The 27,123-nt window shown below is 46.7% G+C and overlaps 1 protein-coding gene across 3 annotated transcripts in view; it reads right to left on the bottom strand.

Annotated features, from left to right (window-relative positions):
* LOC138504633 (zinc finger protein 2-like) overlaps nucleotides 1-27,123 on the bottom strand; it is a 151,374-nt gene that overhangs the window by 16,505 nt on the left and 107,746 nt on the right. For all 3 annotated transcript variants that reach the window (XM_069625232.1, XM_069625233.1, XM_069625234.1), the window contains one exon: nucleotides 24,878-24,988. In XM_069625232.1, coding sequence (XP_069481333.1) covers nucleotides 24,878-24,988 — 111 coding nt within the window. The remainder of the gene's footprint in view (nucleotides 1-24,877; nucleotides 24,989-27,123) is intronic.

Raw genomic sequence — 27,123 nt, 5'->3', positions numbered from 1 at the left:
AGGAGTTGGGGGGCTGGTGTGTTGGTAGCTGGAGGGTGCGTGCTTCTAGGTGTTTAGTTCTGAGTGGTGGAAGGCAGTGAGGGCCTGACGGGTGGTGGTGGGAGGTATGTGAACAGTGTGGGCAGGTGTGTTGGTTTCTGTATGTCCAAAAGTGAAGGGAGAGGTTTGGTCTTCCGGGGGTGTGGGGGCACGAGTGGTGGCTGTACAGTGGTGCTGTTGTGGGCTGTGGAGGGTGGTATGGCATAGCTAGTAGGAGCTGGATGCAAATTGTAGGAGGCAAGGGCGATGGCTGTGGTGGGGGGCAGTACAGAGCTGAGGTAAAGGGCCTTTAGAGTAGGTACATAGGCAGAGCAAAGATGGGAGCCATTTGCCAGGACACGGGCTGTGGCAGTGGGCTCCGGGAGGCAGAGCAAAGGCAGGGAGCCATTTCTTGGGACACAGGCCATGGCAGTGGGCTCTGGGAGGCAGAGCAAAGGCAGGAAGCCATTTTTCGGGACACGGGTCATGGGCTCTGGGAGCCACAGCAAAGGCTGGAAACCATTTTCCAGTACACAGGCTGTGACAGTGGGCTCCAGGAGGCAGGGCAAAGGCAGAGAGCCAATTTTCTGAACACGGGCAAAACTCGAGGAGAAATCGGGACTGGTATGGGAGGGCAATATTTTTATGCGGTCAGGTGCCAGGGAAGGTATATCAAGTTTTAAAGATAAGAATGCAGGTGGACATCAGGGGTAGTACTGGAAGAGTTAGGCTAGGAACTAGAATGCATAGAGTCTGCAGAGCGCATACGTTGGAGTGTGGTGGATTTATGTGCAATACTCAATGGTTATCCATTTTCCTTAATGCCTTTGCTCAGAGATCTGCCGAGGTGAACTCTCAAGATGGTAGACTGGGCTCGAATCCAAGCCAAGATGGTGGTTTCCTTCAGCAGTGATCCATTTTGGAATGTAGAGGACAGATTGTCCTGGCAGTACTGCCCGTCATAATTTCTTTTTGGTAAAGTTAGTCATGTTTTTGTGTAGCTCCTCTTAGGCCTTCCCTGAATGTTAATTTGAAGTCAGCAGAGGAAGCAATAAGAAGTTGTCAGCAGTCTACAGAAAACTGGTGAGAGCACAGCTTGTTCGCCAGCTTGCAGCAATGCTTATTTGAGCTTTTATGCTTTGAACTGTGTAAGGTGTAAGGAACGCTGCGTGCTAGGAATTCTGTTTGGTGGAAAGCAAGGAACTGTTTTTAAAGTTACTTTAATGTCAACAAGCTGAAGATTAGTTAGGAAAAGGCTGGGTACAACAAAATCAGCAAGATTTAGACAATAATATGATCCATGCTTGTCAAATGCGTTTGAAACAGTTTGTTACGCTCTGAGAGGAAGGCAGCCGTTATGCACTTCTCATGTACTATCAATCCGAGCTGGGTTGCCACGTTTCATGTGAATAGGAGCGGATAGCTTTGGTTGTTTACCACGGCCCTCTTTGCAATAACAAAGTGACTGGAGTGCCGCTGTAGTCTATAGTAAAGCTTCGCTGGCTGTAATGCGCTACTTGCGTACATTTATTCCAAGCTTTGTTCTTACGTTTCATTGTATTGGAGCAAAGTGTTTTTGATGTTACCACGGTCACTCTTTTGGAATACAAAGGTGACTGGAGTGCCGCGGAAGGCAACAGTATAATTTTGCTTTGCTTCCGTAGAGGAAACAAAGTCAACAGTAAATGTGAAATAACAAGTGGCTAGTTTCCCTCAGATCACTGCTTTAGCAAACAAAGACAGTTTTGTTTATTTATCCAGCAACGGTAAAGGTTTCCGGACTACGCACTATGACAACGAAGTGCCAGCAGCCATTTTCTTTTGAATTCTGGGTAATGTCGTTTTTAGATGCACATCTTAGATAGAAATAAGTTACCTGGGAATTAAATGGAAATCTTTAATTTACTCATTTTTAATACAACTAATATTTTGAAGAAAGAAGAGCTGGCAGAAGTTTGTTTATAAGCTAAAAACTACAAAATGGAATACAAACCTCACTTTTAAAGCCGAGTTAATACATGTTTTGGGAGGCAAGCCTCTCATCTCAGGAATTCAGTTACACTGGAGCTCGGAGGGAGAATCTAAAGTGAAGGCAACTTAATTTTTATGAAATACAAAATTTTAAATAAAAATGAATGCAAACAATTCAGTAATATTTTCTATTCCTCCAAGCTAGCGACGGAGGAAACACAGGTATTATACAGTTAATTGAGTCGATTTGAAAGTAAAAATGCAATAGTGCTTTTAACTAATCTTAATTCCCAAACAGGGTGTTGAACATGAAGTAAGAAGAGCAACTGTGTCGTTTTTTTCTTTTGTCCCATTCCCCTTTACCCCTCCAATTGATCTGAACCTCACTGTAAATCAAAGGTGGGGCACAGAACAACTGGAGAGGGACTGTGAGGTTCAGCAGCTCCTAGTGAAGGAAAAGCAGGAACCTGATAACCTGATAGCATTGTAGGCAAGCAGCTCATGAAGTGGTTATAGTGGTAGTGGGTTAGACGCAAGGGTGGGAGGAAGCGCGTAAGGGTTGGGTTGGGAATCAAAGGTGAGCGCAACAATTAAAAAACTGTAGGCGGTTGCATAGTCTGTTGCCGGTAAGATAGCTCAGCGGGTTGAGCGCTCGCTGCTGCGATCTGAGCGTGATCTGCAGGTCGCAGGTTCGAATCCCGGCAAGGCCAACTCAGCCTTTCATCCTTCCGAGGTCGATAAATGAGTACCAATTTCGGTTTGGGTGATATTTTATGTAAATATGTGCTATGTAAAGTGCTTTGGATAAAGACGCTATATAAATAACACATCATTATCATTATAGTCTTACCAAGAGGGTGTAGAGGCGTAGGAGCAGATGTTGCTCAGGATGAGCGGGTCGGCAAGAGGGGGGGGCCATTCCATATCCTCCATGTCTCAACAGGCCCAGACAGGAAGGGCCCTTATGTGTGGTCCTTCGGTGGCCCACTTCTGAGCTTGATGATGCATGGGAAGCCTTTTCATTGGTTATAGCAGCCATAGATGATGCGTTTGTGATTAGAAGGTTGCAGCATGCAGCCCCAGCAGAGGGCTTCGTACCGGCAGACATTTCTGAGCAGATGAAAAGCTCTTTGTTTGTATTCAGGGTGAGGAGGTCAGTCTCAGAGGATGATTTTAGGATGCCACCCTAAGTATGGTGAACAGGGATCTCTGAGAGTTTAGCCAAAACCCAATCAAGGTACGTGGACAAGCAGTCAAGGCTTAGTCTCAGGAGTGAGTGAGAGTAGTCTAGGGCCCCAATGAGCCACACAGAATAACACACAAAGACATAAAGACAAGCGAGTTTTCCCTTGCATCCAGACCCAAGGCTAGCCCAGGGGTTGGAGACTTGGCCCAGGTTGGGGGACCAAAGATAAGCAAAGAGGTAGTTAGGAGACAAAGGGCTTTGCAACCAATGTTATCCTATGGAGAACAGGGCGAGAAGGTAACAGGATTGCTTACTTATCCCCCAACTCCGATTTCCCCAGATCACATGATGGATCATCTGGGGGTCACTGGGGACACATTCTTCTGTCTTTTGTTTGGGTGTGCGGCGCCTAAGGGTTGCAGGTCCGAGAGTTTCCTCCGATCTGGTGCAACTTCAAGATGCAAGCTCAAATGATGAAGAAGGCAGACTTTCATGATGCAGACCTCTTCAGGGAACTTAACGTGAAGGAGGAAGACGAGTTCCAGTGACGGTCACCCTTTGCAAACGACGACAGGCGACCTTCCAGTCACAGAAGCAGCACCTGGACAGGTTCCCTTGATGCTAGGAAGCTCACATTTCAGAAGAAGGTTACTTATAAAACAACCTGGCAACCACCAAAGGTCCAGGCTTCAATGCAGAATGGTAAAGTCTCTGGTGAGGTAGCCCATGAGGGAGCTGGTTACTCCACTGGCCAGTCCAGGGACACTTCCGAAGGTGCTTGGGGCATGCAACCTCGAGCAGGCGTTGAGACTAGTTGGTCCCACTAGTCCAAGTGTTGAAGCCCAGACAAGTCTATTGTAGGATCTTGCAGAGGAGCATGGTTTCACCAGGCCAGTCACTGGAGGGGATGCTTGTCTAGTGCAGAAGTTGTCCTTGGGCTGTAAGCAGACTTCTCTTTGTCGCAGGATTCTTAGCTCCAACGTAGAATTTCAGAATGGTTGCAGGAGTCTTCCTCTTTTCCAGATTCAGAGCTGGAAGCAAGTCCAAATCCACTAATGTTAAGGATATGCACCATTCAAACAGACAATAATTGTCCAATCAGGGACAACTACAAGTTTCATATCCACCCCATCAGGAGACTTTCTGGCACCAAGGATGTAGACTATGACTAGACAGTCCCAGACCCCTTTCTTTGGCACACACGTATACGCGAATGAGCTCAATAAAAATAAATCAAAAACGGTAAGATTGTAACTGCTACAACCAGCTTGTCTTTATGTTAAATGTTAAAGGTATTTGTCCCGCGCACCGTCACCAACGGAATTGGTCCCCAGGCGCTCAGGCGGATCTGCAAACGATAAAGGTGGGATGGGTTAGTAGGTTGAAGAAGGGAGTAGGATAGTGAGAGAAGTGGTGTGCTGTTGTTGGCAGCTTCAACTCAGTATACACCGGGTGCTGAGCTTTGGTGCAGGTATCGGATTGGAGTCAGTCCACGTGTGCTGTTGTTCCGGTTTATGTGTTGTTGCAGTGTTGTGAAGTGCGTGCGGTTTGTTGTGCGAGAGATGGTTGTGTGAGTCTTTGAGTGAGATAAGTATGCAGAGTTTGAGCTTATTGGTTAGTGGGTTACCTGACCTTTACCAATGCTAGTACTCGCGGTTCTGGGGAGAGTGGCACTTGTTGGCCCTCGCATTCCCATCTAGGCGCGGCGCAGGCCAATGATTGGGGCTCCATACTGGTGTGATCATGCCAGCATTCACACTTTTATCTGGTCGCGGCGCAGGCTAGTGTTTAGAGATCGGTCCAGGAGTGGGCAAGCTAGCGTTCACAACTCCATCCGAACGCCACGCAGGTTGGTGTTCACGGCTTTGATTGTGGCATAAGCTAGCATTCACGTTTCCTAGGCGCGGGCGTGTTATCCTTCGAACAGTCCTATCCACATGCGACGCAGGCCAACGTCTATCTAGATGCGTCTGCCAGTCTGGCTGTGTTCGCCCGGTGCGTAAGAGCGGGAGAGTGTAGGTCTAGGTTTCGTCTGGGTCTAGTTAGGTGGTCAGTCTCTGTAGCCTTCCTTTGCGGCTGTCTTCCATGATGTGTTATGCTCTGTCGAGTGGTTGTTTCTTTGGCTTGAGCGTTTGTTCAATTTGAGAGTGGCCGAAGTTGGGGTTATTCTCATCATTGTTTTAGTGTATGGGCATTCCGGTGCGTCTCCGTAGTGGTTACGCTTTGAAGAGCCATGATTTGAGGAGTTTCCTGAATGCTAGGTGGTTTGTTGTATTCCGTATATTCTTAGGTAGGTCGTTCCAAGTTTTGGGTGCCTGGTGAGAGAAAGACGATCCTCCGAATTTTTTCCTGTTGTAGGGTTTTGGTTCCAGGCGTATGTCTGTGCTTGATCTTAGTGTTCTTGTCGGTTGATGTAGGCGCAGTTTTGCGCTTAGGAATTCTGCGCCTTGTTTGTGTATTGCTCTGTGCGTGATGCACATGGCTTTGAACTTTATTCGCTGTTTCAGCGGTAGCCAGTGTAGTATTTTTAGCGCGGGTGTGATGTGTTCTCTTCTGGGTAGCTTGAGGAGAAGTCTGGCTGCTGCATTTTGTATGCGTTGCAGTTTTTTTAGAAGTCGTTCGGGCATGCCCATGTATAAGCTATTGGCATAGTCTACTCTAGACATGATCAGAGCGATGATGGTAAGTGTTTTGTTGGCGAACGACAGGAACGGTAGGATCCTTTTTGCTGCTCGCAGGAGGAAGAAACATTTCTTGATTACTGAGTTTACTTGTGGCTCCAGGGTGAGGTTGTTATCCATCAGGACCCCCAGGTTTTTTACCGTAGATGAAGGTTCTGGTGTGGTGCCGAGCTCTCTTGGCCATGGGATGTAGTTGATGTCTCCTCCCTTTTTGAAACAATCATTATCTCTGTTTTACCTGGGTTGATTTTGAGATGGTTGAGGTTCATCCAGTTGAATATGTCTCGAAGGCAATTCTCTAGTGGGGTGCTTTCTTCTCGGGTGTCTTGTATGTTGAAGATTATTTGCGTATCGTTGGCGTAGTTGTAGCATGTGAGGCCGTGTTTTTTGATGAGTTTGATTAATAGGTACATGTAGATGTTGAATAGAAGCGGGGAGAAGGATGATCCTTGTGGTACTCCGCATGTGGAGACTCTGGGTTTGGATTTACAAGGTTTCATCCATATTGTTTCTGTTCTGTTTGTTAGGAAGGATTTGATCCATAGTAGGGCAGTGTCCGTTATCCCTAGTCCTTCTAATCTCTTTATGAGGATGGCGTGGTTGACGGTGTCGAAGGCTGCAGACAGATCATATAGGAACATATAATGTTAACGGTTACTTGTAATGTTCACTATCACCACCGGTGATCCCCTGGCGCTCTGGCGGATCTGAAGGATGGTGTGAAACAGGGAGGCTGTGGGAGCGGTTAGCAGGGTGCAGAAGGGAACAGGAAAGTGAGATATGATGTTCTGTTGCCAACTTCAGTTCGGTTTGCACTGTTCGCTGAGCTTAGGTCCGATTTTCGAGTCTGAGTGATTCCCATGTGCTGTTGTGCATGGTTATGTGTTGTTTGGATGTTGTTGCAGGGTGATGAAAGTACGTAAGGTTTGCTGTGAATAGATGTGGAATTTGTGGTCGTAACCACAAATCCCAATTGTACAAAGTTAGGGAGCTACAAAGTATCGGCATTGCACTGCACTTTAAGGCGCTGGGTGAAATTGGTAATAATACAGGAATTCACAGCAAATTTCTCAGCATTGACAGTCTGAAGGAGTAGTCAGTTCCACCATAACAATCAGCAAAATGCCAGTGAAGCTGAAGGTTCAAGAAGTCAGCACAGGATCAAAAACAAAGCAAAAAGAATGGGGCCTGTGAGAAACCCAAGGGTGTCTTCCTAGCTAGTCCCCGGGGATCTGTCATCAGGGTGGCCAGGATACAGCCATCGCTATTGGATCCAGTTCCTGGGGGTGGACCAGTGAAGGAGATCACCTGGATTGGGGGGGTCTTTGGGGAATGGGACATGGATGGGCGAGACACGGTATTCCCCTTCTTCTTTCAACACCTTTTACTCAGCCTACCATATAGGATATTCCAAAACGCTGCCCCACCTTTTTCCACATGAACACTTTCACACAACACGAAAGACAACTGACTAACACCAGGGCAGATTACCTGACGTGTCCCAATACCAGGGTCAGGCAATAGACCTGAATCATGTACACCTGATGGCCCTTTCCTTTCCCCACCGTGCTAAAAGGTGGAGCACAAGACGAGCAAGGCAGACAGCACAACAAGACAGCTATCCAGACCCGGCAGTTCAAAATGAGGAAAAAGGCAGCAAATATCGAGAGGCTGCCAACGAGAAATGCAACCTTGCCCTTTTCGAATCAGACCTGCAAAACCTCCGCAGAGGGAATCGTAAGGCCATATACAATAGCACAAGTGTCTTGCAAAAGATGTTAATGATACACGGAGCGTGCCTACGCTGATAAGCCGAAGCAAGGGAAACTCCTGCTACCGTGGTTCCGGCCTGGACTCCAGATCCAAGGAAAGCCAAGCGGTTCATCACAGCCGCTGAGTCGAAGGGAGAACCGATAAGAACCGGGCTGTTTTGAATGAAAGTCGCAAATTGGCAGATGAAGAAGAGTTCAAAAGAACTGTAGAGGTGTTAAGGGAAGACCAGCTGCAGAGGGAACAGCACCACGTGGGTGCCGACTCAAGAAACCCTGGTCGTTCCCATGTCAAATACGACTACAGATACCAGAAGGTGGTAGGAGACCCACCAGGATAGGTCAAAGTGGTAATACAGAAGGTCGAGCAAAATTCCTGTACAATCGAAAGTCGTTGACCAACAAACTGTTGAGAAAGTAAGGGAAACGCATCCTGCATGGTGAAAAGTTAATACATTTATTTATTTTTTACATTTGTAAAGCACACTAGCAGCCGTGAGGCATCGAGGCGCTGTTGCATGAGATTGACTTTGTTACATGGACAGTAGTTTGCTCAGGGTTACAGACTTAGAGACAATACATAACGGAGGTTACAGGATACAGTAACATACATTGTATGAAAGGGCCGTAGCTTTCACATGCAAACAGTAGGGTTTCAACAGCTTTACGGAACGCTCAGTGTGACTCTATGTTTCTGAGGTGGGGTGGTAGAGAGTTCCAGTGATCCGCTGCCATAAAAGGGTAGCTGGAGCCTCCTGCTCGAGCTCTCAGCGTCTTTGGCGTTGTGATTAAGTTGGTGTATGTGGTCCTGGTGGATCTGAATACATGAACTGTATATCGGAAAGGTCAGCGAGAGTGAATCCCGCAGAGCGAGGCCTGTTTAAAAAGTCATTGAGGTTTGGGAAAGTGAGAATTATTGCAAGACGAAGGAAAGGAAAGTGCCGAGCCGGTCGAGGGAGATCTGGGGGTGAAATGCTAGCACCCAAAGTTCACTAAATAAGGATTTTTTTTTTTTTTTTGGTTGAACCTTTGAAAGTGATATTGTGAAGGGTCTGCGGCCGAAAGAGGAGGCCCAGAGGTGAAGCAGTCACCCAAAGTCTACGTGAAGCAGAACTTTGTGTGTGTTTGTTGAAATCATCAGGCCTCGAAGGAAAGAGACTTACCATAGAAGAACATGATAGCTGGAACGGAACCGTCAGCTCGTGCTGGAGAGGATCGCGTGTGTGCTGTGCTCCAAAGTCCCACCTTGTCCTGTGCTAAAAACATGGGGAAAGGAGACCTTAGGCAATGACATCCTGACTTATTATTTGAACACTGTTTCCTTTATTTTGATACCCTATCCTACACACTTTCTGTAATTAGTTGTAAGGAATTGGCAATAGTATTTTTAGTATAGGCCTTTTTATTTTGACACAACACCACTAGGACTGCCTTATTTTTCATTTGATGGTCGACGCGTGCTCCCATCTTAGATTTAGGTTAGGCATTTTTCCACCCTGCATTTATAGGTCAACAAACACCCTTGGACTGTGATCACCTGTGTCTGTATTTATTGTTGCCACCATGAACTATGGAGGGAAAGTTGCAAAAAGAAACACTTTCCCAACAGTAGAAGTAACCGCATATGAGACAAAGTTATATGTTTGTTGTTTCCCAGAAGAGCATTCACTCGCTGAGGGTAGAATGTTACAAATCTCTCGCAAACCAGCAATTCTTGTACATTCAGGAAGTTTTAGCTTACCCAGAGAATTTACAAATACTGTTAGAACAGGACGCTCGAGCCACAGAGAAGCACAGAGTTGGAGGACTAGGATCCTCCAAGATGGTGAATGGGCCAAATGAAGGCTTTCTCCGTGCCACTGGGCCTGAGGTAAGGCTAGTTGCGGCCAGCAAGAGCAGCAAATCCCAAACCTGACTTGCACCCTTTCCTTCTGATATTAAGTTCAAAGGTTCAGTCAGACAGAGAGGGTGTACAAAGGATGTGAAGGTGGTAAAATAAAGGAGAGGCGATAGTAGATCAGATGAGGTAGAGCCAAAAGGAAAAGGTGGTTGAGTGGTCACAATATCAGGTGCTGAAGTGGCACACGTCAGAAGTTGATATCATCAAGAAAAGAAAGGGACAACGTAAATCTGTAGATGGAGGTGGAGGTGGTGCAGAAGACCTCGGCAGATAGGTCACGTCTTATTTAGCCAGAACCAGGTGGAGTGAGGAGGAACAAAAGTGGGCCAGCCAGGTTACACTAAGACTAGACAGGCGAGGGGAGAGGAAATAGAATGGGCCCCAAGAAGGGGCCCCCAAGAGTATGCAACTCCCATAAAAGGGGGAGACAAAATCGTTTTTGGGACCTGCCAAAACTGGGCCAGATATTCAAGGGCCCAGAAAGGCATAAAAGCTGAGGATCCAGAGGGACATTGTGGGAATACCTCAGGGGAGGGGAGAGACTAGTTAACCAGGGAGAAGAACCAACAGTCTGTATGTCTACTGCTTTTAGTACAGACAATCAAGAGAGCAATGCAAGTACTGGGGAGGAGCACATAGCTATAGATGTTTTGCACTGTTGGGCAACCTGCAGAGACAGATCAAGGAGGTGTCCAGTGATGAAACTGCACGGGAAAAGGACGCCACAGAGCGACATTGTCCCAGATTTGCACTCCTACAAAAAGCACGCACTTTCCCCAAATATTCTAGGACTGGAGTTAGAATAGTAATTAATACCTGTTCTAGAATATGTGTAGGAAGGCTTTTAGGGGTGCAGGAAAATGTGTGGAAATCCTCATAGATTCAATGGAAAAAAATGTTTCTCATAGCTACAGCCCAAAACGATGGATGGATGGATTTTCACCAAATTTGCACCAGGAGTGGCGGCTTGGTCCTGAAAGCGTCCTTTTGTAAATTTGGTGTAAATCCGCCCAGTAGTTTTTTTTTTTTTTTTTAAAAGGCCAAAAAGTAACTAAAATGAAATCTGTGATATGTGGGTTTGGTCCGGGTGTCACTTCCCTATTCGGTCCGCGGGCACACTGCTGGACCAATCAGGGTCCGGCATGATGTCTGCGGACATCAGACGCACCCACAGTTTGGATGGGGAAAAAGCGTGAGGTGTGTCATATTTTTCTAAATGGTCGCCATGTTGGATCCGCAGGCAGCCGTCGTGTCCGCAGATGGCGTGGTGGGGAAAATGTCTGGAAAATACATTTGGAGTTACTTGGTGGTTGAAAGAGGGGGTGGGTGGAAAGGGTGGGGGAGTGGAATAAAGATGATATGGAGTTGTTTCTACAGGTGAAAAAAGGATTTGCAGATCTCACTGAGTTGAACTCCATTTTTGTGTTTGCTGACATTATTTCAATTGCAGGGGATTCAGAACGAGTTTTGTTATTTGAAGGTGTATTGTACTTACTTGTTATATGGTTTAATCTATTGTTGTGGTTTTGGCCAGTGGCCACACACACTACAGTAATATGTATATAGTACTTATAGGTAATGTAGGGGGAGTATACAGTATTTCTAACATGGTGGAATGATACAATTAAAGTGTATATGGTATTTCTGATTGTTGTACAATTTAGGACAGTGCTCCTTGGTGTCTCCTCCATCTTTAACATGGTCAACAATTGCATCCTCATTAAACGGTTACATGATACCCTTAGCATCATGGACCGGACACTGGACTGGCTGATTTCTTTTCCTCAGTAACCACCCTTACCAGCTGCAACTGGGCTGTTTGTACTCCACCACCTGACTGTGTACCTGCAGAGGACCCCACGGTTTTATCCTATGATTGTAGCTCTTCCGTATCAATTTGGCCCCTGTGGCTCACCTGAAGACCTTCTTTTCTCATTTCCAGTGTTATGTTAATGACATACAGGTTTTCTTAAACTTCCCTGAACTCATTTGTTGTCCTCGTATTTTATCCCTAATTATCTGACCACCATCAAGGCATTGTGTGCGGCTAACAATCTGTGTCTCAGTGCCAGTAAGACGAGATCTTTTTTGCTGCGACACCTGTGCCCTGTTTTTCTCCTACCCTCTGGCCGCTGTCTTTGGGCCCTCTACTTTCACGATCTTGTGACGCCAAAAACCTTGGGGTCATCTTTAAGTCATCGCTCTCCTTTACGCCTTACATTTTGGAGCATGTAAAGAAAGCCCATGCTTTCAGCTTGACCTGCTTACAGGCATTATACTGTTCCTCACGCTGCGTTTTCTTTCCCTGCATCCTACGGAGTTCAAGATGCCTTTTCCTACCTCCCTTCCACCTGCCTTCCTGGAGCCCCAAACTGCCTGGGCACATTCAGAACCATTCTGCACCAGGTAGGTGCTTTTCCAGTGAGTCTGCAACACCTGGTTATTTAAGAAGCATTTCAAAAACGAAAAAACAGCCAAAAGTGGATTTTGCAGTTAAATTTAAATTTTTAATGAGTGAAACAACACTGTGCTATTTTGCAACGTGTTTTACTTTCCTACTGCCTTTCTTTCATGGGCATATGCATTGAAAGTGTCATTTGGAGTGCTGATGCTATGTCTCCAACATGGCTGCCAGCTTATTTGTGCCTGTGAGCCTGTGACTCCTGAAGTGCCTTCCCTCCCTTGTGTAAAGTGATTGGCTGCTGTTCCACCTTTATAGCCAATCGGGGCACCGGCAGGCTTTAAGCCAGTCCCCCTCAAAGGCCCACTTCTAAGGCCCCCGTCAGCTTTCCCTGTCTGCTTACCGGGTCACTATATGACTCCACAACAACAGCCAGAAACCTTCCTGGGGATGCCTGCTCCCGCAGCTATGAAACCAGACTTTCAAGACTCTCTTACTTCCCTCTCTATATGGTTAGTTTTCCTTCCTTCTGCCTACCCTTTTGATTTCATCTCATTCACCTTCACTTTACTTTACTTTCTTCTTGTTTACAACTGGTCCTCCCTTCAAGCTCTCGTCTAAGTAGTCACCTATAACCTTACCTCTTTTCTTATACCTATTGGTGCTTAAAATTTAAAAAAAAAAAAAAAAAAAAAACAATTGCCTTGAAAGTGAAATATGGGTGTGTTTGGGAAAGTCAAATGTGGGTGTGTTTGGGAAAGTCAAATTTGGGTGTGTTTGGGAAAGTCAAATTTGGGTATATTCTGCATTTAACTTTGGCCATTGTTTGTAACCTGCTAGCCCAGTGACTGTTCCATACCGCTGTACTTCCTTACTCCTCCCTCTGCCTCCTCTCTCTTCACACCCATGGCGCTTTCTCCCATCTATTCCAACTGCTTCTCTATCAACTATCCTTCCCTTCTCACTTAGTCTGGAAAGAACAAGTTTAAAAAGAATATCTTGGCCTCCAACCATGGTCTCCCTATCGCTGATACCTATTCCAGCGCCTCTTCCAGACAGACCCTCACTGACATACTCTTTGTTGTTCATTCGCCGGATCTATGGACCCCGCATATGATCTCTGTGCTCTGTCCTGTCGTCTCCTCTCCCATTAATGGTGGCACTCGCTGGGAAGTCCTCATGGCTTCTTTCGACTCCTCCAGAGTCATCCTTAAGGTCTACCTAAATGGCACTGTAATGGTGCAAGGCCCTCAGGCCAATCTCCTCCTCTTCGATAGGTGGTTCCCTCGCCTCATCAACTTCCTTTCATCTCCGGCTTTCCCCTCCTCTTATTACCCGGCTACCTTGCCCACTCGTCCCTCCTCCTCTGCCCTTCTTCAGGCTACCTCCACAACTCTGCAGGGCGTACCTCTGATTTCTACCCCTCCCCGGAAGGTCTTTAAGACTGGAAACTTTCATCTTGCCACTCTCAACTCTCGCTCTGCTGTCAAACACTCCTCGACATCTACCACCTCCTCAAATAACTGGACGTTGATGTCCTTGGTCTCACAGAGACATGGTTCAGGGGCCAGCTCTGTCACGCGCTTTGACACTCTCCTCCCTGATGGCTATAAGATCCTCTCCGCACCCAGATCCACTCAGCCTGGAGGGGGCATAGCCCTGATCTTTCCCGAGTGGATTCCTGCCACTGTCATTCCCACTCAGATTTACTCCTCTTTCGAATGCCTGGTCTGAAGGCTCTCTCTCTCTCTCTCTCTCTCTCTCTCCCAGCCACTCTCTTACTGTTGCTACTCTGTACTGGCCCCCTGGTCAAATCACCTCTTTTATCTCTGAGTGACCTCTCTTCCTCCCTCCTGGCCTCTACCACTCAACTCCTCCTCCTTGGTGACCTCAACATCCACTTCGATTCTCCCTGTCCCCCATCGTTGCTCTTTTGCGACCTCTGCAATTCCCTCTCCCTCTCTATCCTCCCCTCTGGCTCAACGCACTCTGCAGGACACACACTTGATGTCTTGATCTCCTCTGGCCTCCCCGCTCTATCCCTCGGATCACTACTCTCTCCTGGAGTGACCACTGCCTTCTCTCCTCTCATCTCTCACACTCTTCCCCCCCAAGCCAAGCCTACCCCAACACTGCCACCTACCTACCTGGACACCCGGCCCATGAAGCATGTGTAAGTTGACGCTTTCGCTACCACCTTCTCTCCCCCCCAACCCTTCCCCTCTTCCTCCTGCTGTCTCACTCTTCACTCTTCTATTTCTGATACTCTTGATGCTCTTGCCCCTGTCATGAGGGTCCGCTTGAAGTCCAAAGCCAAGTGCAATTCCTGGTATGACTCCGACCTAGCCACACTTAAACGTAGGTGTAGGGGGGCTGAGAAGAAATGGAGGGCTTCTTGTTCACCCTCTGACAAACTGGCCTGTCGCCTGCTTCAAAGGCAATACCGACTCTCTGTCCGCACCAAGAAGAGAGTCCACATTCAAGCCTGTGTCTCTGCAGTATCTAACAGCTCGGCCGAACTCTTTAAAATCTGCAAGCAGCTCCCCAAACCTGCTGCAGTCGCTACCCCTCCTCTTGCCTTCCAGGCTCTCTGCAATGCCCAGGCCTCTCACTTTATCTCAAAAACCCAGGACATCCTGTCCACCCTCTCCTCCTCCTATTCCCTCTCAGTCTGAGCTTGCTGACCCTCTTTCAACCACTACCCCGCCCTCCTTCTCGTCCTTTCCTCTTTTCTCCCCTGATGCGGTTGCTAGACAAGTCCGATCTATGAAGGCCTCATCAAAACAGGTTCATCCCTGTTCCTCTAAAACCATCAAGGACCACATTGACACCCTCGCTCCGGCCCTTGCCGATTTTTGCAATCACTCCTTTGCCTCAAGATCCTTCCCCTCCCCTCTGAAACACTCCCTTATGCATCCTCTTCTTAAGAAATCTACAGCTGATCCCGCTTGTCCGGCAAACTATCGCCATATTTCCATTACTCCCTTTCTGGGCAAATTCCTGGAAATGCTGGCCATCTCTCAGCTTAACCTTCATTCCGATTCTGTTGGCTGTCTCCATAACCACCAGTCTGGCTTCAGAGCTGCCAGAAGTAAGGAAATCGCTCTCCTGAACATCTGGAAAGATCTGCTCTCCAACCTTGACTCTAACATTCCCTCTGTCCTCATCCTACTCGATCTCTCTTCTGCCTTCGACAGAGTCAGGTCAACCATACCATCCTGCTCAACCGTCTCGGTATCACTGATCAAGCTCTGGCCTAGCTGACCTCTTTCCTCTCCAATGGACCCTCCCAGGTCCAACTTGGGTCCTTCCTATCATCTATCTTCCTCTCTGCCTGTGATGTTGCCCAGGGGTCTAACCTCTCGCCCTGGCTTTTCAACCAATACCTGGCAGCTCTCGCCCACTGCATTGCCAATTTCTGCTCAAATTTCCAGTGCTACGCTGACATCACTCAACTCATTTTCAGGCTGCCCTCTGCCACCTCCTCGCCCTCTCTCATCTCTGATTGCCTAACTGCCATTCAGGATTGGTGTGCCGCCAATGATCTTTATCTGAATGGCAGCAAGACGGAGATCCTCCTTATCGGCACACCTTCACCATCCTTCCCCCTCACTCTATGGCCGGACTCCCTTGGCACTCCTCCTACCCCCCACATGTGAGGCTAAGAACCTCAAGGTCATCTTTGATTCCACACTTTCCTTGTCCGCACACATCTCTGAGGTCTCTAAAAAGTCAAACTTCCTACTGCACCTCCTCAGAGGTACTCTGCTTTTCCTCTCCTTCCCCCAGAAGCTCACTGTCTCCCAATCTCTGGTTCTTTCTAGGCTGGACTATTTTAACAGCATCTTTCTAAATCTACCTGCCTCTACTCTCCGCCCTCTGCAACTAATCCAGAACACGACTGCGAGACTTGCCCTTGGCCTCAAGCCCTGGGATCATATCCCTCCAGCTATGAAATCTCTCCACTGGCTCCCAGTGGACGCTAGGATTGAATTCAAAACGCTCTGCATTGTCCACAAGGCTTTCTGGGGCCTGGGTTCAAAATACCTTCAGCTATCCCTCCGCAAATACATCCCCTCTCAAGGTCTTCGCTCCCCTACCTCCAACTCCCTCAGGGTCAGTCATTTTTCAAAGAAACGAGCTGGGGGTAGATCTCCGTCTTCGGCTGGGGCCTCCCTCTGGAACAGCCTATATGCCACTCTAAAACTTGAGGAGAACCATCTCCAGAAGCATGTATATATATATATATATTATATATATATATATATATATTTATCCCTCCTCTCCTCTCCTCTCCTCCCCCCACTGTCCCCTGGGCCCAGGTACCTGCTCACCCCTGGCCACCCCTTGTACTGGGGACTGTATCTGTACCCATACAGTTCCCCACACCACATTTTCTTTTTTTTCTGCACTTAGACTTACCCAGTCTGCTGCCTTAAACAAAGCACTTTCTGGTTGCACTACCACTGTTTATTGCCTCTATTATTTATGTATTAATTATTATTTATATGTTCTTCTCTGCTCAGCACTTTCCACTCTCCCCTTTCCATGCACTTTTCCCCTTTCCCTTTCCCACGCACTTGCGCGTTCTCAATGTCACTGGGCCTAGTAAGATCATTTTTGTTCTCCCTGTCCCCCCCCCGCTTTGTCGTGCTCTGAAACACTTGTGTACATGCGATATGAATAAATTATCATTTCATATCATTCCCCCAGAAGCTCAACGTCTGTATAGCCCTGGTACTGAGTAGGCTGGACTACTGCAACAGCCTCTTCCTTAAACTCCCCCTTTGTCATCTATGCCCCCTTCGGCTAATCTAGAATCCAGCTGCAAGACTTAACCTTGGCCTCAAACCCAGGGATCGCATCGACTACAATATGTTTAACTTTGTTTCTCCAAATACTGCCCTGCTAGAGCCCTCCGTTGCTGTTACTCCAAATACTCTGCTTGTTAAATGCTTTTTGAAACAGAGAGAGGGAGGCAAGTCTCTGTCTTTGGCCGGTGCCTGTCTTTGGAACAGTCTTCCTGCTCCTCTTATACTTGAGCTGGACCTCCTTAAGTTCCGGAAACTTCTGAAAACTCTACTTTTATGTCCCTGTTTAACTTAATCCCATTCCTGCTAACTCATACCACTGAGACTGGTGGCCTGGTCCCTCGTGAACCCCACAGGTTCCAGGCCCTATATCTAGTAGACATCAGTACACCTCCCCTTCAGCACTGCCCTTGCGGGTCTACCGTCTGGCGGATGTGTACCACACCCTTGGGACTCCTGTGCCACAGCAGGTAGCTAATGGCCTCCCAGTTTGGCATGTCTTGGTACTTTCCTTCTGCGCTTGTATGAACACTTGGTAATCCCTACTGCTCTTTTCATTCATGCACTTCTTTTACCGCACAATGCATATGTGCATTTATAGCAGCAGTGTTTACAATTGTTTGGATAAGCAAGTGAAATACATATGCAAAAGATTTGTAGAACATTTCTAAGTGGCAGTTGGTGTGTGGAAATTTAATATGTTGATAGGGTTGTTTGTAGAGTTTTTTTAACTGATTGGTGGAGATATGTGTGACTGTTTCAAAGCAGGCAATGCAGTGTGCTACAAACATACCAGTAAAAAGGGTAGAAGGGCTGTCTTGCGCAACGGTGTGTACATGCAATCCAAGTTTTTTAATAATGCATGGACTAGAGAGGGGACCGCACAGAACGGGGATGGTCATGAAGGGCCATGGATTATGGTCTTTATTTATGCTAGAAAAAAGTATTTGGGACAGAAAATTGTTTGTGCTTTTTTCTTTTTCTCTAGTATACAATTGTTAATTATTTCTATTATTTCAGTAGAAAAAGCTAATGGGAATGTTGGAGAATCTTCTTGAGTCTAACTACTTTACTGAAAAATGTAAAGTAGATGGGGTCTATAAGCTTTTTTTTTTACTTCTATTTTCGTAACTGATAAGTGGTTCCTAAAGGAACCTTTTTCTGGTGTTTATTTTTTTTGTTGCAGGAGAGGCCAGGGAAGTAAGGGAAGGGGCAGCAAGCACAGCTATGGAGGGGCAGGTTAACAGGGGAAGATGTTGGGAGTGCATTAAATATAAGGTAGGGGGCAGTGTTTCCCATGCTGCTTGATTACAGCCTTGGAAGCACTTCGAAACTGTCCCCCCTGCAGAGTGGTGTGTTATAGTATGTACAGAGTATAGCAAGAAAAAAATACAAACTATGCACAAGCCTGAATAGTGAAACTAGGGCTTATAAACTCCCTCCCGAAATACCTAGTCAAATTCCGGAGCATGCAATACCGAGAGCAATTCTTAAGATTTCGCTTGAACATGTTCCCAACAAAGGAAATCTTGATTGCCCACAAAAATTCTGGATGACAATCCTAACTGCAGATTTTGCAAGCTCAAAGGGACGGCAGGCACATCGAAGTTCATCGCCCAGCTATACAGAGGCCTGACCAGGCTAAGATCCAGACACATGGGACAATGCTTTAGAGAAATTAAAACGTACTTGATAAAGGATTAGTGGTCAAAGATTCTACTAGGAAAAAATCTTACACTACCTTTTGGGCTGATTCAGTTTAAAAAAAAAAATTGTTTTAACAGATCGTCATGGTTTTCTTATAAATTTTAGCAAGATGTCGATATAAGCGAGATAAGAACCATTGTGTCACGCTGCAAAATGTTGTTAAGAATTGGAACTTACAGATAAAGGTTTGTAATAAACCACACACCTTAATAAAGAAAATGTATGCATATTTATTTTATTTATGTACTTATAAAGCGACCGAAAGCCCGCAGGCATAGGGGCGCATAACACAAAAAAACAGATAAACAGCTTACATAGACATTTGACAACCTGGTCTGACCTAACTCATCCTCCTAGGGTCCTTTATTTGAAAATGTGGGTTTTTAGGTTTCTGAAGGCCAGGTAACTTGGTTTGGGTCGAAGGGCTAGGGGTAGGTTATTCCACTCCTTCGCTGCGAGTACGGGGAAAGCCCTACCTGAACAAGTTGCTTGTCTGTGTGGAGGCACTGTGATCCTGCCTTGTGTCTCTGATCTCAGGGATTGAATGGGGATATATCATGAAATCTTTTTCTTTAGGTATTCAGGCGCAGAACCATACAGGCACCCATGCCCCAGTGTCAGGGCTTTAAACTGGTTCCGATCTTCAATCTTCAGCCAGTCTAATGCTTTCCTATCCAAGGAAATGTGATCCCTTTTCCTCTTTCCTTTGATAATTCTAACAGCATTGTTCTCCATGACTTGGCATTTCTCAAGATAGTTCTTGCTAGCTTCGAGCATGAGAGAGTTTCCGTAATCTAGGTGGGACAGAATGGTCGCACTTGCAATCGTGGCGCTGTTCTTTTCACTCAAAATTGGACGAATGGCTCTTAGAAAGCAGAGATGGTAAGAGTTGTTCTCATGCAGGTAGTGTGCCTGCGCCTCAGCTCCCATGGATGCTTCCATTACAAGCCCCAGGGTCTTTACCTGCCCTAATACCTGGATACGGGTGTCCTTGATGTAGAAGGCTTTGTACTCAGGCCCTCGTTTGGCTTGGGCTTAATGGGTGACGAAAATCATCATCTCTGTCTTTTTACCATTAAGGCACATCCAATTGCCCTCTATCCAGTTCTCGATGACATTATAAATTGTCGAGATTTTAGCGCCATCCTCCAGATAGTCGGCACCCAGCTCGACCACCAACTAGGAATTGTCAGCGTAGTTAGTGAAAAATGCTCCAAAACCTTCCAATACCTTGCAAAGACATGTCATGTACAGATTGAAAAGGAAGGAAGGGGGGGGGGGATAGACTAGCCCCTTGTGGGACCCCATACATTATGGGTGCTGCCTTGGAGCATTCCCCCACCCCCCCATGGATTTGTGCCTCTCCTTCAGTTAGGAAGGATGCCAGCCAGGCGGATGCTTCCTTGGAGCAGTCGGCCACTTTTTCCAGGACCAAATGGAGCAATTGATGGTCTACTAGGTCAAATGCCACGCTCAGATACAGGAGAATTAGTAGCCCTTTCTTGCCTTGTCCATTACACTAAGCATGTGGGTCTGCAGGTCCAACACGACTGTCTCCGTACTATGTGCGGTACGAAAGCCAGATTGTTGGCCATGCAGTATGAGATTGACTTTCTCATGCCTCTGCAGTTGTGCTGTTGCTATTTTATCCAAGACCTTCAGCAGGAAATTGCAGTTGGTAATGGGTTGCAGGTTCCCTGTATCCTTGGGGTCTAACCCTGGCTTCTTTATGAGGGGCATGATGGTGACTGCTTTAATGCTATTGGGCATAATACCTTCTCTGAACGAAGCATTTGCTATACTGGTCAATACGAGGGCAAGAAACTCCTTATTGTCCGGTATTATCCTGGGGGGGGATTAGGTTCTCAGGGCATGAAGTGGGCTTCTTTGCTGCAAGTACATTAACCATCTCTTATTCCGAGATACGGAAGAACAGGAAGTTGATTGCTTCCCGCTGACGGTGAACCCCAACAGGGGTAGGAATCTCTCTATTGGGGGTTCCCCTAGCTGTTATGATGGTGTCTGCAGCCTTCTGAATTTTTGGGAAAAATGCCTTATGCACATTCTCACAATCTTCTTGCATAGGGGAAAAGGGGGTCGGGGGACACAAGGCCTTGGGCTTCTCAATGGATTTTAATATATCAAATAGTTTACTGGTGGAATTAGATGCTGATGTGATTAGCTCGTTATAGTAGTTTTCTTTTGTTTCCCTAATTCCATTTTTGTAATGTTTTTGAGTGCATTTCCATTTTTCCTTATTGGCTTCGGTAGGATGTGCAAGGCATTTCCTTTCCATGCCGCTCTTCTTTCCTGAGTTTACTTAACTCATTGTGGAACCATTTCTGGTGGTTATTGTTCTTTACTAACTTAGGTTTTAGAGGCGCCAGCTGCTCCACTGGCTCCTGTACCGCATTAGAGTATTTCTGAAGCACGTCTTCACAGGAGTCCCCTTCCTGCAAATGCTCCTGAATCTTTTTCATGCATTTTTCCAATTGTGCTGGCCCTATGTTCTTAAAATTCCTACTCAGGGCTTTTTCCTAAGTATTGATGGCTTTTTTTGTGAGAGCGGCTCATTTTTATCTCAAAGATGACTTTAAAGTGGTCGGATCAGATGCATGGTGCAGTCTCGACCACCTATACCTCCATGTTTTGTGTGATGACCCAGTCTAGCTTGTTTATATTGATATTTTATTTCTATCGCGCTCGTACAAAAGTGTCTCAGAGCGCGACAAGGCAAGGGAGGGAACAGAGGAGAACAAAACAGCGATTTTACTAGGCCCAATGACATTGGGAACGTGCAAGTGCATGGAAGGGGGGAGAAGTGGAAAGTGCGAAGCAGAGGAGAAACAGATAAATAATAATGAATAAATAAATAGTAAAGGCAACAAACAGTGGTAATGCAGCCAGCAATTTGCAAGTGCTAGGTTTAAGGCAGCAGACAGGGTAGGTCTGATAAGTGCAGGAAGAAAAGGGGGGCTGTATGGGTACAGATACATAACCCAGTTCAAGGGGTGGCCCGGAGGCAGTGTGGGAGGGTGGCAGGGTGAGCAGGTACCTGGGCCCGGAGGACAGAGGGTGGCCAGGTGCACGGTGCCAAGAGAACAGATCAACAGGGGAGAGGGGGAGCGAAGCCAGAAGAAAAGAGGAAGGTCTTGAGGTGCTTCCAGAACCGGAGATGGTTCTCCTCAACTTTTAGAGTGGCAGGGAGGCTGTTCCAGAGGGAGGCCCCAGCCGAAGACAGATCTACCCCCAGCTCGTTTCTTTGAAAAACGACTGACCCTGAGGGAGTTGGAGGTAGAGGAGCGAAGAGCTTGAGAGTGGAGGTATTTGCGGAGGGATAGCAGACGGTATTTTGGACCCAGGCCCCAGAAAGCCTTGTGGACAATGCAGAGGGTTTTGAATGTAATCCTTGCATCCATTGGGAGCCAATGGAGAGATTTCAGAGATGGCGAGATACGATCACAGTGCTTGAGGCCAAGGACAAGTCTTGCAGTCCTGTTCTGGATTAGTTGCAGAGGGCGGAGAGTAGAGGCAGGTAGATTTAGAAAGAGGCTGTTACAATAGTCCAACCTAGAGAGAACCAGAGCTTGGGATACCATGAGCTTCTGGGGGAAAGGAGAGGAAAGGCAGGGTACCTCTGAGGAGGTGCAGTAGGAAGTTTGACTTTTTAGAGACCTCAGAGATGTGGGCAGAAAAGGAAAGGGTGGAGTCAAAGATGACCCCGAGGTTCTTAGCCTTGCAGGTGGAGTTAGGAGGAGGGCCAATCGAAGCCAGCCAAAGAGGGAGGGGAAAGGATGGTGAAGGTGTGCCGATGAGGAGGATCTCAGTCTTGCTGGCATTCAAAGATCATTGGCGGCACACCAATCTTGAATGGCAGTTAGGCAATCAGAGATGAGAGAGGGAGAGAAGGTGGCCGAGGGCAGCCTGAAAATGAGTCGAGTGTTGTCTGCGTAGCACTGGAAATTTGAGCAGAAAATGGCAATGCAGTGGGCGAGCGTTGCCAGGTATTGGTTGAAAAGCCAGGGCGAGAGGTTAGACCCCTGGGGAACACCACAGGTAGAGAGGAGGATAGATAATAGAAAGTTTCCCCTTAGCTGTTGTGGGTTCCTTGTTTAAGTCAATGTTATTCAAGGTTTTCGCCAAGTAGAGGGCCTCCTTGTCTACTGGGTCCCCTCACCATCTGTTGAAGTCACCCACGAGCAGAGTTGCTGCATTAGAGGATTTCAGATTGTTGAGCTGTTGAGTTAGGTCAATGGTAAAATCTCAGCTAAGGGAAGGAGGTCTATATCTGACTAGGATGTTAATACAGTCATTTTCCGTGGGAGTGAATTTGAGGTGTAGTGACTCACAGCTATTACTGTTGTCTTCAAAAGATACAGATCAGCAGCCTCTTTTATGGCTTGCAAGGTAGCTAGTGGGATGTTGTGCCCCACAGGAGTAGCCTGTGTGGTAGGTACAGGAAGACAGCCTACTACTTCCTGTGAAAGGAACAGCTTTTATGAGAGCATCCCGGTGGTACTGCCCAGGTTGCCCGCCACTGTGCATTTCACTTTGGTAGCCTTAGCCTTTGGTATCCAGCAGTGCTAAAGAACTGCCATACCCATGATTCTCTCTGGGTGCTAGAGGTAGGCGTTTCCTCTACCTCATCTTCCTTGTCCTCTTCATGGTTTTCTGAATTATTGCGCTTCTTCCGTTGTCTAGGCCCTCCAGCTGGTGGTGGTGGTTACTGGGGAGGAGGGATGGAAATAGCTGATGCCGTTTTTGAAGATAAATAGCAGTTCTGCTAATATTCTTCCAAGCACGTGCTGTGTCCTAGATTGTGAATGGGTCATGAGTAAGAGTAGGTCTAGGAGCTGTGCACGGGTAATCTAGGAAGTTTCAAGCTGAAAGATCGGCTGGAAATGCTGTTTCGAACTGTTCGCCAAGCACAGACCCGTTTGCGAAGCGGGGATTAGTTCGCGAACACGTCATCATGCCACCCGCGAGCACATTATCACATGGCACTGTCTGGAAAGTCTGCAATGACGTCAGACATTCACGAACGTCGGCAAACACAAAAACAGTAAAAAAAGTTACAAAAAGTGTATAGGAGTGCTCAAATTTTTGCCACGAGGTGGGGAATTGCACAATTTTAAGTTCAAACTTTCTTCATAGCCCAGAAATACTGCTATATTGGGTTAAGTATGATATTAGGAAGTTGTAGCAAATTAGGGTGCACTGGTAAAAACACTGTTAAAGGGACATTATGGTTACAAGTAAAACCGAAAACCCCCCAGAAATTCCCCAGTTATGCTAAGCTAAGAAATCAAACCTCGCGCCTCCAGCGTGCACTGCTAACATAACACCGAAGATGACATCACAAATCACATCACTGATGACATCACATATTTAATTATAATGCAAAGTTTCTACAAGCAGCTGTGTTTACAATGTTGGTAGCAAAATGTCAGGGGTGATTAGGAAACCTACTATTAAGTAGTTAATTTATTAAAGAATGTACTAATGTAAACAAAATAATACATTGGAGTGTTGTTGTTAATACAGGCACCTAATCATACATACACATAAGTAATGGCTGCAGCATGCACCATAGAAGTACAGTATGTTTAATTTGGCAATTTTCGCTACTAAAATAATGAATGCTACTTTAGAAAAGTTTTTAGAAATGTTAAACATGGAATAAAAAGTAATAATTCAATACTTACTACATAACTGTTTTAGTACAAAATACTTAGAAATATGCACAATATATACAGGCTAGAGGCACAAACAAGGAAAGTAAAGTAAGCAAAAAAGAAATATCACCATAAAAAGTCAAGGATATTAAAGTGCATCATTATGTATAGAGGTGAATTGTGTGTGTGAGGCCTGCTTATTGCTGCATATCTGTGCACTAAGAGCTGAAACCAAACTCTAGGGAAAGTACTTTAAAACATGCAAATAGGTTAATGTCTACATAGATACCACCTGTTGAATTTTCATAATTTCACTGTCAGCAAACAAAACTGCCTGGCCTACATATGTCAGTGAATAAAAACAAGTCATCAGTGATCATTGATATTTGTGATGGCTTCTTTGATGTCCTGTGTGTTAGTGTTAGCAGTGCAGGCTGGTGCCGCGAATTATGGTTGCATAGCTTACCATAACTGGACAATTCCTGGGGGTTTTTGGTTTTACTTGTAACGACAACATCCCTTTAACAAAGTTTTTTCATGGAATTTAATAGGTTTTTATTAGTGCAACTTAACAATAACATCCAGTTAACAATGTTTTTTTCGCTGAATTTCATAGGTTTTTATTAGTACACCTTAACCATAACACCCCTTTAACAAAGGGTTTTAATTGAATACAAATAACAAATGACTATTCCAAGTCTATAGTAAGTTCCAGCATTGCGCGTGTGTGTCAAAGTAATATCACATCCTTTACTCACCGTCCGGACTGTAAAAGCTTCCTGCTCTCGGATAGCCTTTGATGTCAATGGCGTAGGTCTCTCCATCCTCATTAATACCGATGGATGCATCTGCTGGAGTCACTTCAGGTCCTGTTATGAAAATTCAGGCTCAATACATACAGGGTTTCAACAGGACAGGGAACCATATCTCAGTGCTGACCACACAACATTTCCACCAATAGCTGTCAATTACACATTTACATTCCTTTGTCTTTTTTCAGTTCAATCTTTATTTAGATGATATAGGTATGAAACAAAAAGACAAACAGAAATAAGAAAGATGCTTCTGCGTTTATGTATTTTATATATTGGGTATTCATAATGAGCCTATACACAATGTGTTTCAAGGCGCAATAAGACAAGAGGGTGGGGGAACAGGGATGACAAAAACAAAAAAGTTCCTACTAGGCCTTGTGACATATGGATTGTGCATGATATGATATGATATGGCATTTGTAACGCGCCTATACACAAGCGTTTCAAGTGTTTCAAGGCGCGACGAGGCAGGGAGGGGGAAACGGGGGAAGACAGACAACGATCCTACTAGGCCAGGTGTCATTCAGATCGCGCAAGTGCAGGGGAAGGGGGAAGGGAGAAAGCGCAAGGGGAGGGGAGGGGGCAAGTGCAGTACAAGGTAAGTATATATAATAAAATGAATAGGGCCAGCTGGTGGCAAGTGCAAGGTAAGTGCAGACAAGTGCTGGGAACGGGGGCTGTAGGGATACAGAGACAGTCCCGCAGTGCAGGGGTTGCCAGCGAGGCAGTGCAAGTGCAGAGTGGCTGGGCCCAGGACCGAGGTCGGCGAGAGTGGCCCAGTTGCAGATTCGGTGCAGATTCGGCAAAGAATTAGCAGGGGAGAGGGAGAGAGAAAGCAGAAGCAAAGAGGAAGGTTTTGAGGTGCTTCCGGAACCGTAGATGGTTCTCCTCAAGTTTCAGGGAGGCAGGAAGGCTGTTCCAGAGGGAGGCCCCTGCCGCGGAGAGAGATCTACCCCCAGCTCGTTGTTTCAGGAAGCGGCTGACCCTGAGGGAGTTGGAGACGAATGAGCGAAGGGATCGGGAAGGAAGATATTTAGGAAGAGAGAGTTGAAGGAATTTAGGCCCCAGACCCCAGAAGGCCTTGTGGACAATGCAGAGGGTTTTGGACTGTATCCTCGCAGCCACTGGGAGCCAGTGTAGAGACTTCAGTCCTGGAGAGATACGGTCCCTGGGCTTAAGGCCAAGGACAAGTCTCGCAGTTCTGTTCTGGATGAGTTGCAGAGGGCGGAGAGTGGAGGCAGGCAGATTAAGATAGAGGCTGTTACAGTAGTCCAGCTTTGAGAGAACCAGGGCTTGTGAGACAGTGAGCTTCTGGGGGAAGGAGAGGAAGGGAAGAGTACCTCTGAGGAGGTGCAGCTGGTAGTGTGACTTCTTAGAGACGTCAGATATATGAGGAGAGAAGGAGAGTGTGGAGTCGAAGATAACCCTGAGGTTTTTTGCCGTGCAGGTAGGTGCAGGAAGAGGGCCAAGAGAGGCCGGCTGCTGCATGTTCAGTAAAGAGAAGTGCAGGGGATGGGGTGGTGGGGGGGTGCGGTGCCGGACAGGTCGGAAGGGTGCGTGAGAAAAGCGAGTGCCAGGGGAGGCCAGGTGGACAGAGCCACGGGAGGCAGAGAGTGCAGGGGAAGGAAGGTCTACAAGGTAAGCGCGTGGTAAGCGGCTGGAGGGGCTATCAGGGGGCAGCCCCAGCCAGGCTAGTGCAGGGGGGGAGGGGCCCCAAAGTGCATGTGCAGGTTGAGGGGGGGGGGGGGGTCATGGGAGACCAAGTGCAGGGGTAGACTGGACTACGGGGGGCCTGGTTTTTAACATTAACAAATATTCCTTTTTCAAGTCAGCAGAATCAAAGGGACGCATACATAACTCTTTTGAAGCCCGGGTCTGTAAATTGCAGCCCATGAATGACTGATAAAGCACAGCTGGACGTCAGTGTTTGAAATCCAGTGTACATGGGAAGTGAAATGGGAGGTGTCATCCCAATACACAGTGAGTAACCAGAGATATTACATCAGTCCAGAAGCCAGACTAGGGCACAAATCTTTGAACTGCCAAGCGCCACCTCAGAGCGACACCCCAGCAACTCACCAACCCATTATCTTATGAATAGTTGTGATCTCAGCAGGGAATACTCATGGACCACTACCTTCTAACTATTCAACATTAGCATTAGCATTACCATTACATTTGTATGTAAC

The sequence above is a fragment of the Ambystoma mexicanum genome, chromosome 11 (assembly GCF_040938575.1).
Source record: "Ambystoma mexicanum isolate Mex_15411 chromosome 11, UKY_AmexF1_1, whole genome shotgun sequence".
NCBI lineage: Eukaryota > Metazoa > Chordata > Amphibia > Caudata > Ambystomatidae > Ambystoma > Ambystoma mexicanum.
This window is presented reverse-complemented; position numbering and strand designations above follow the sequence as displayed.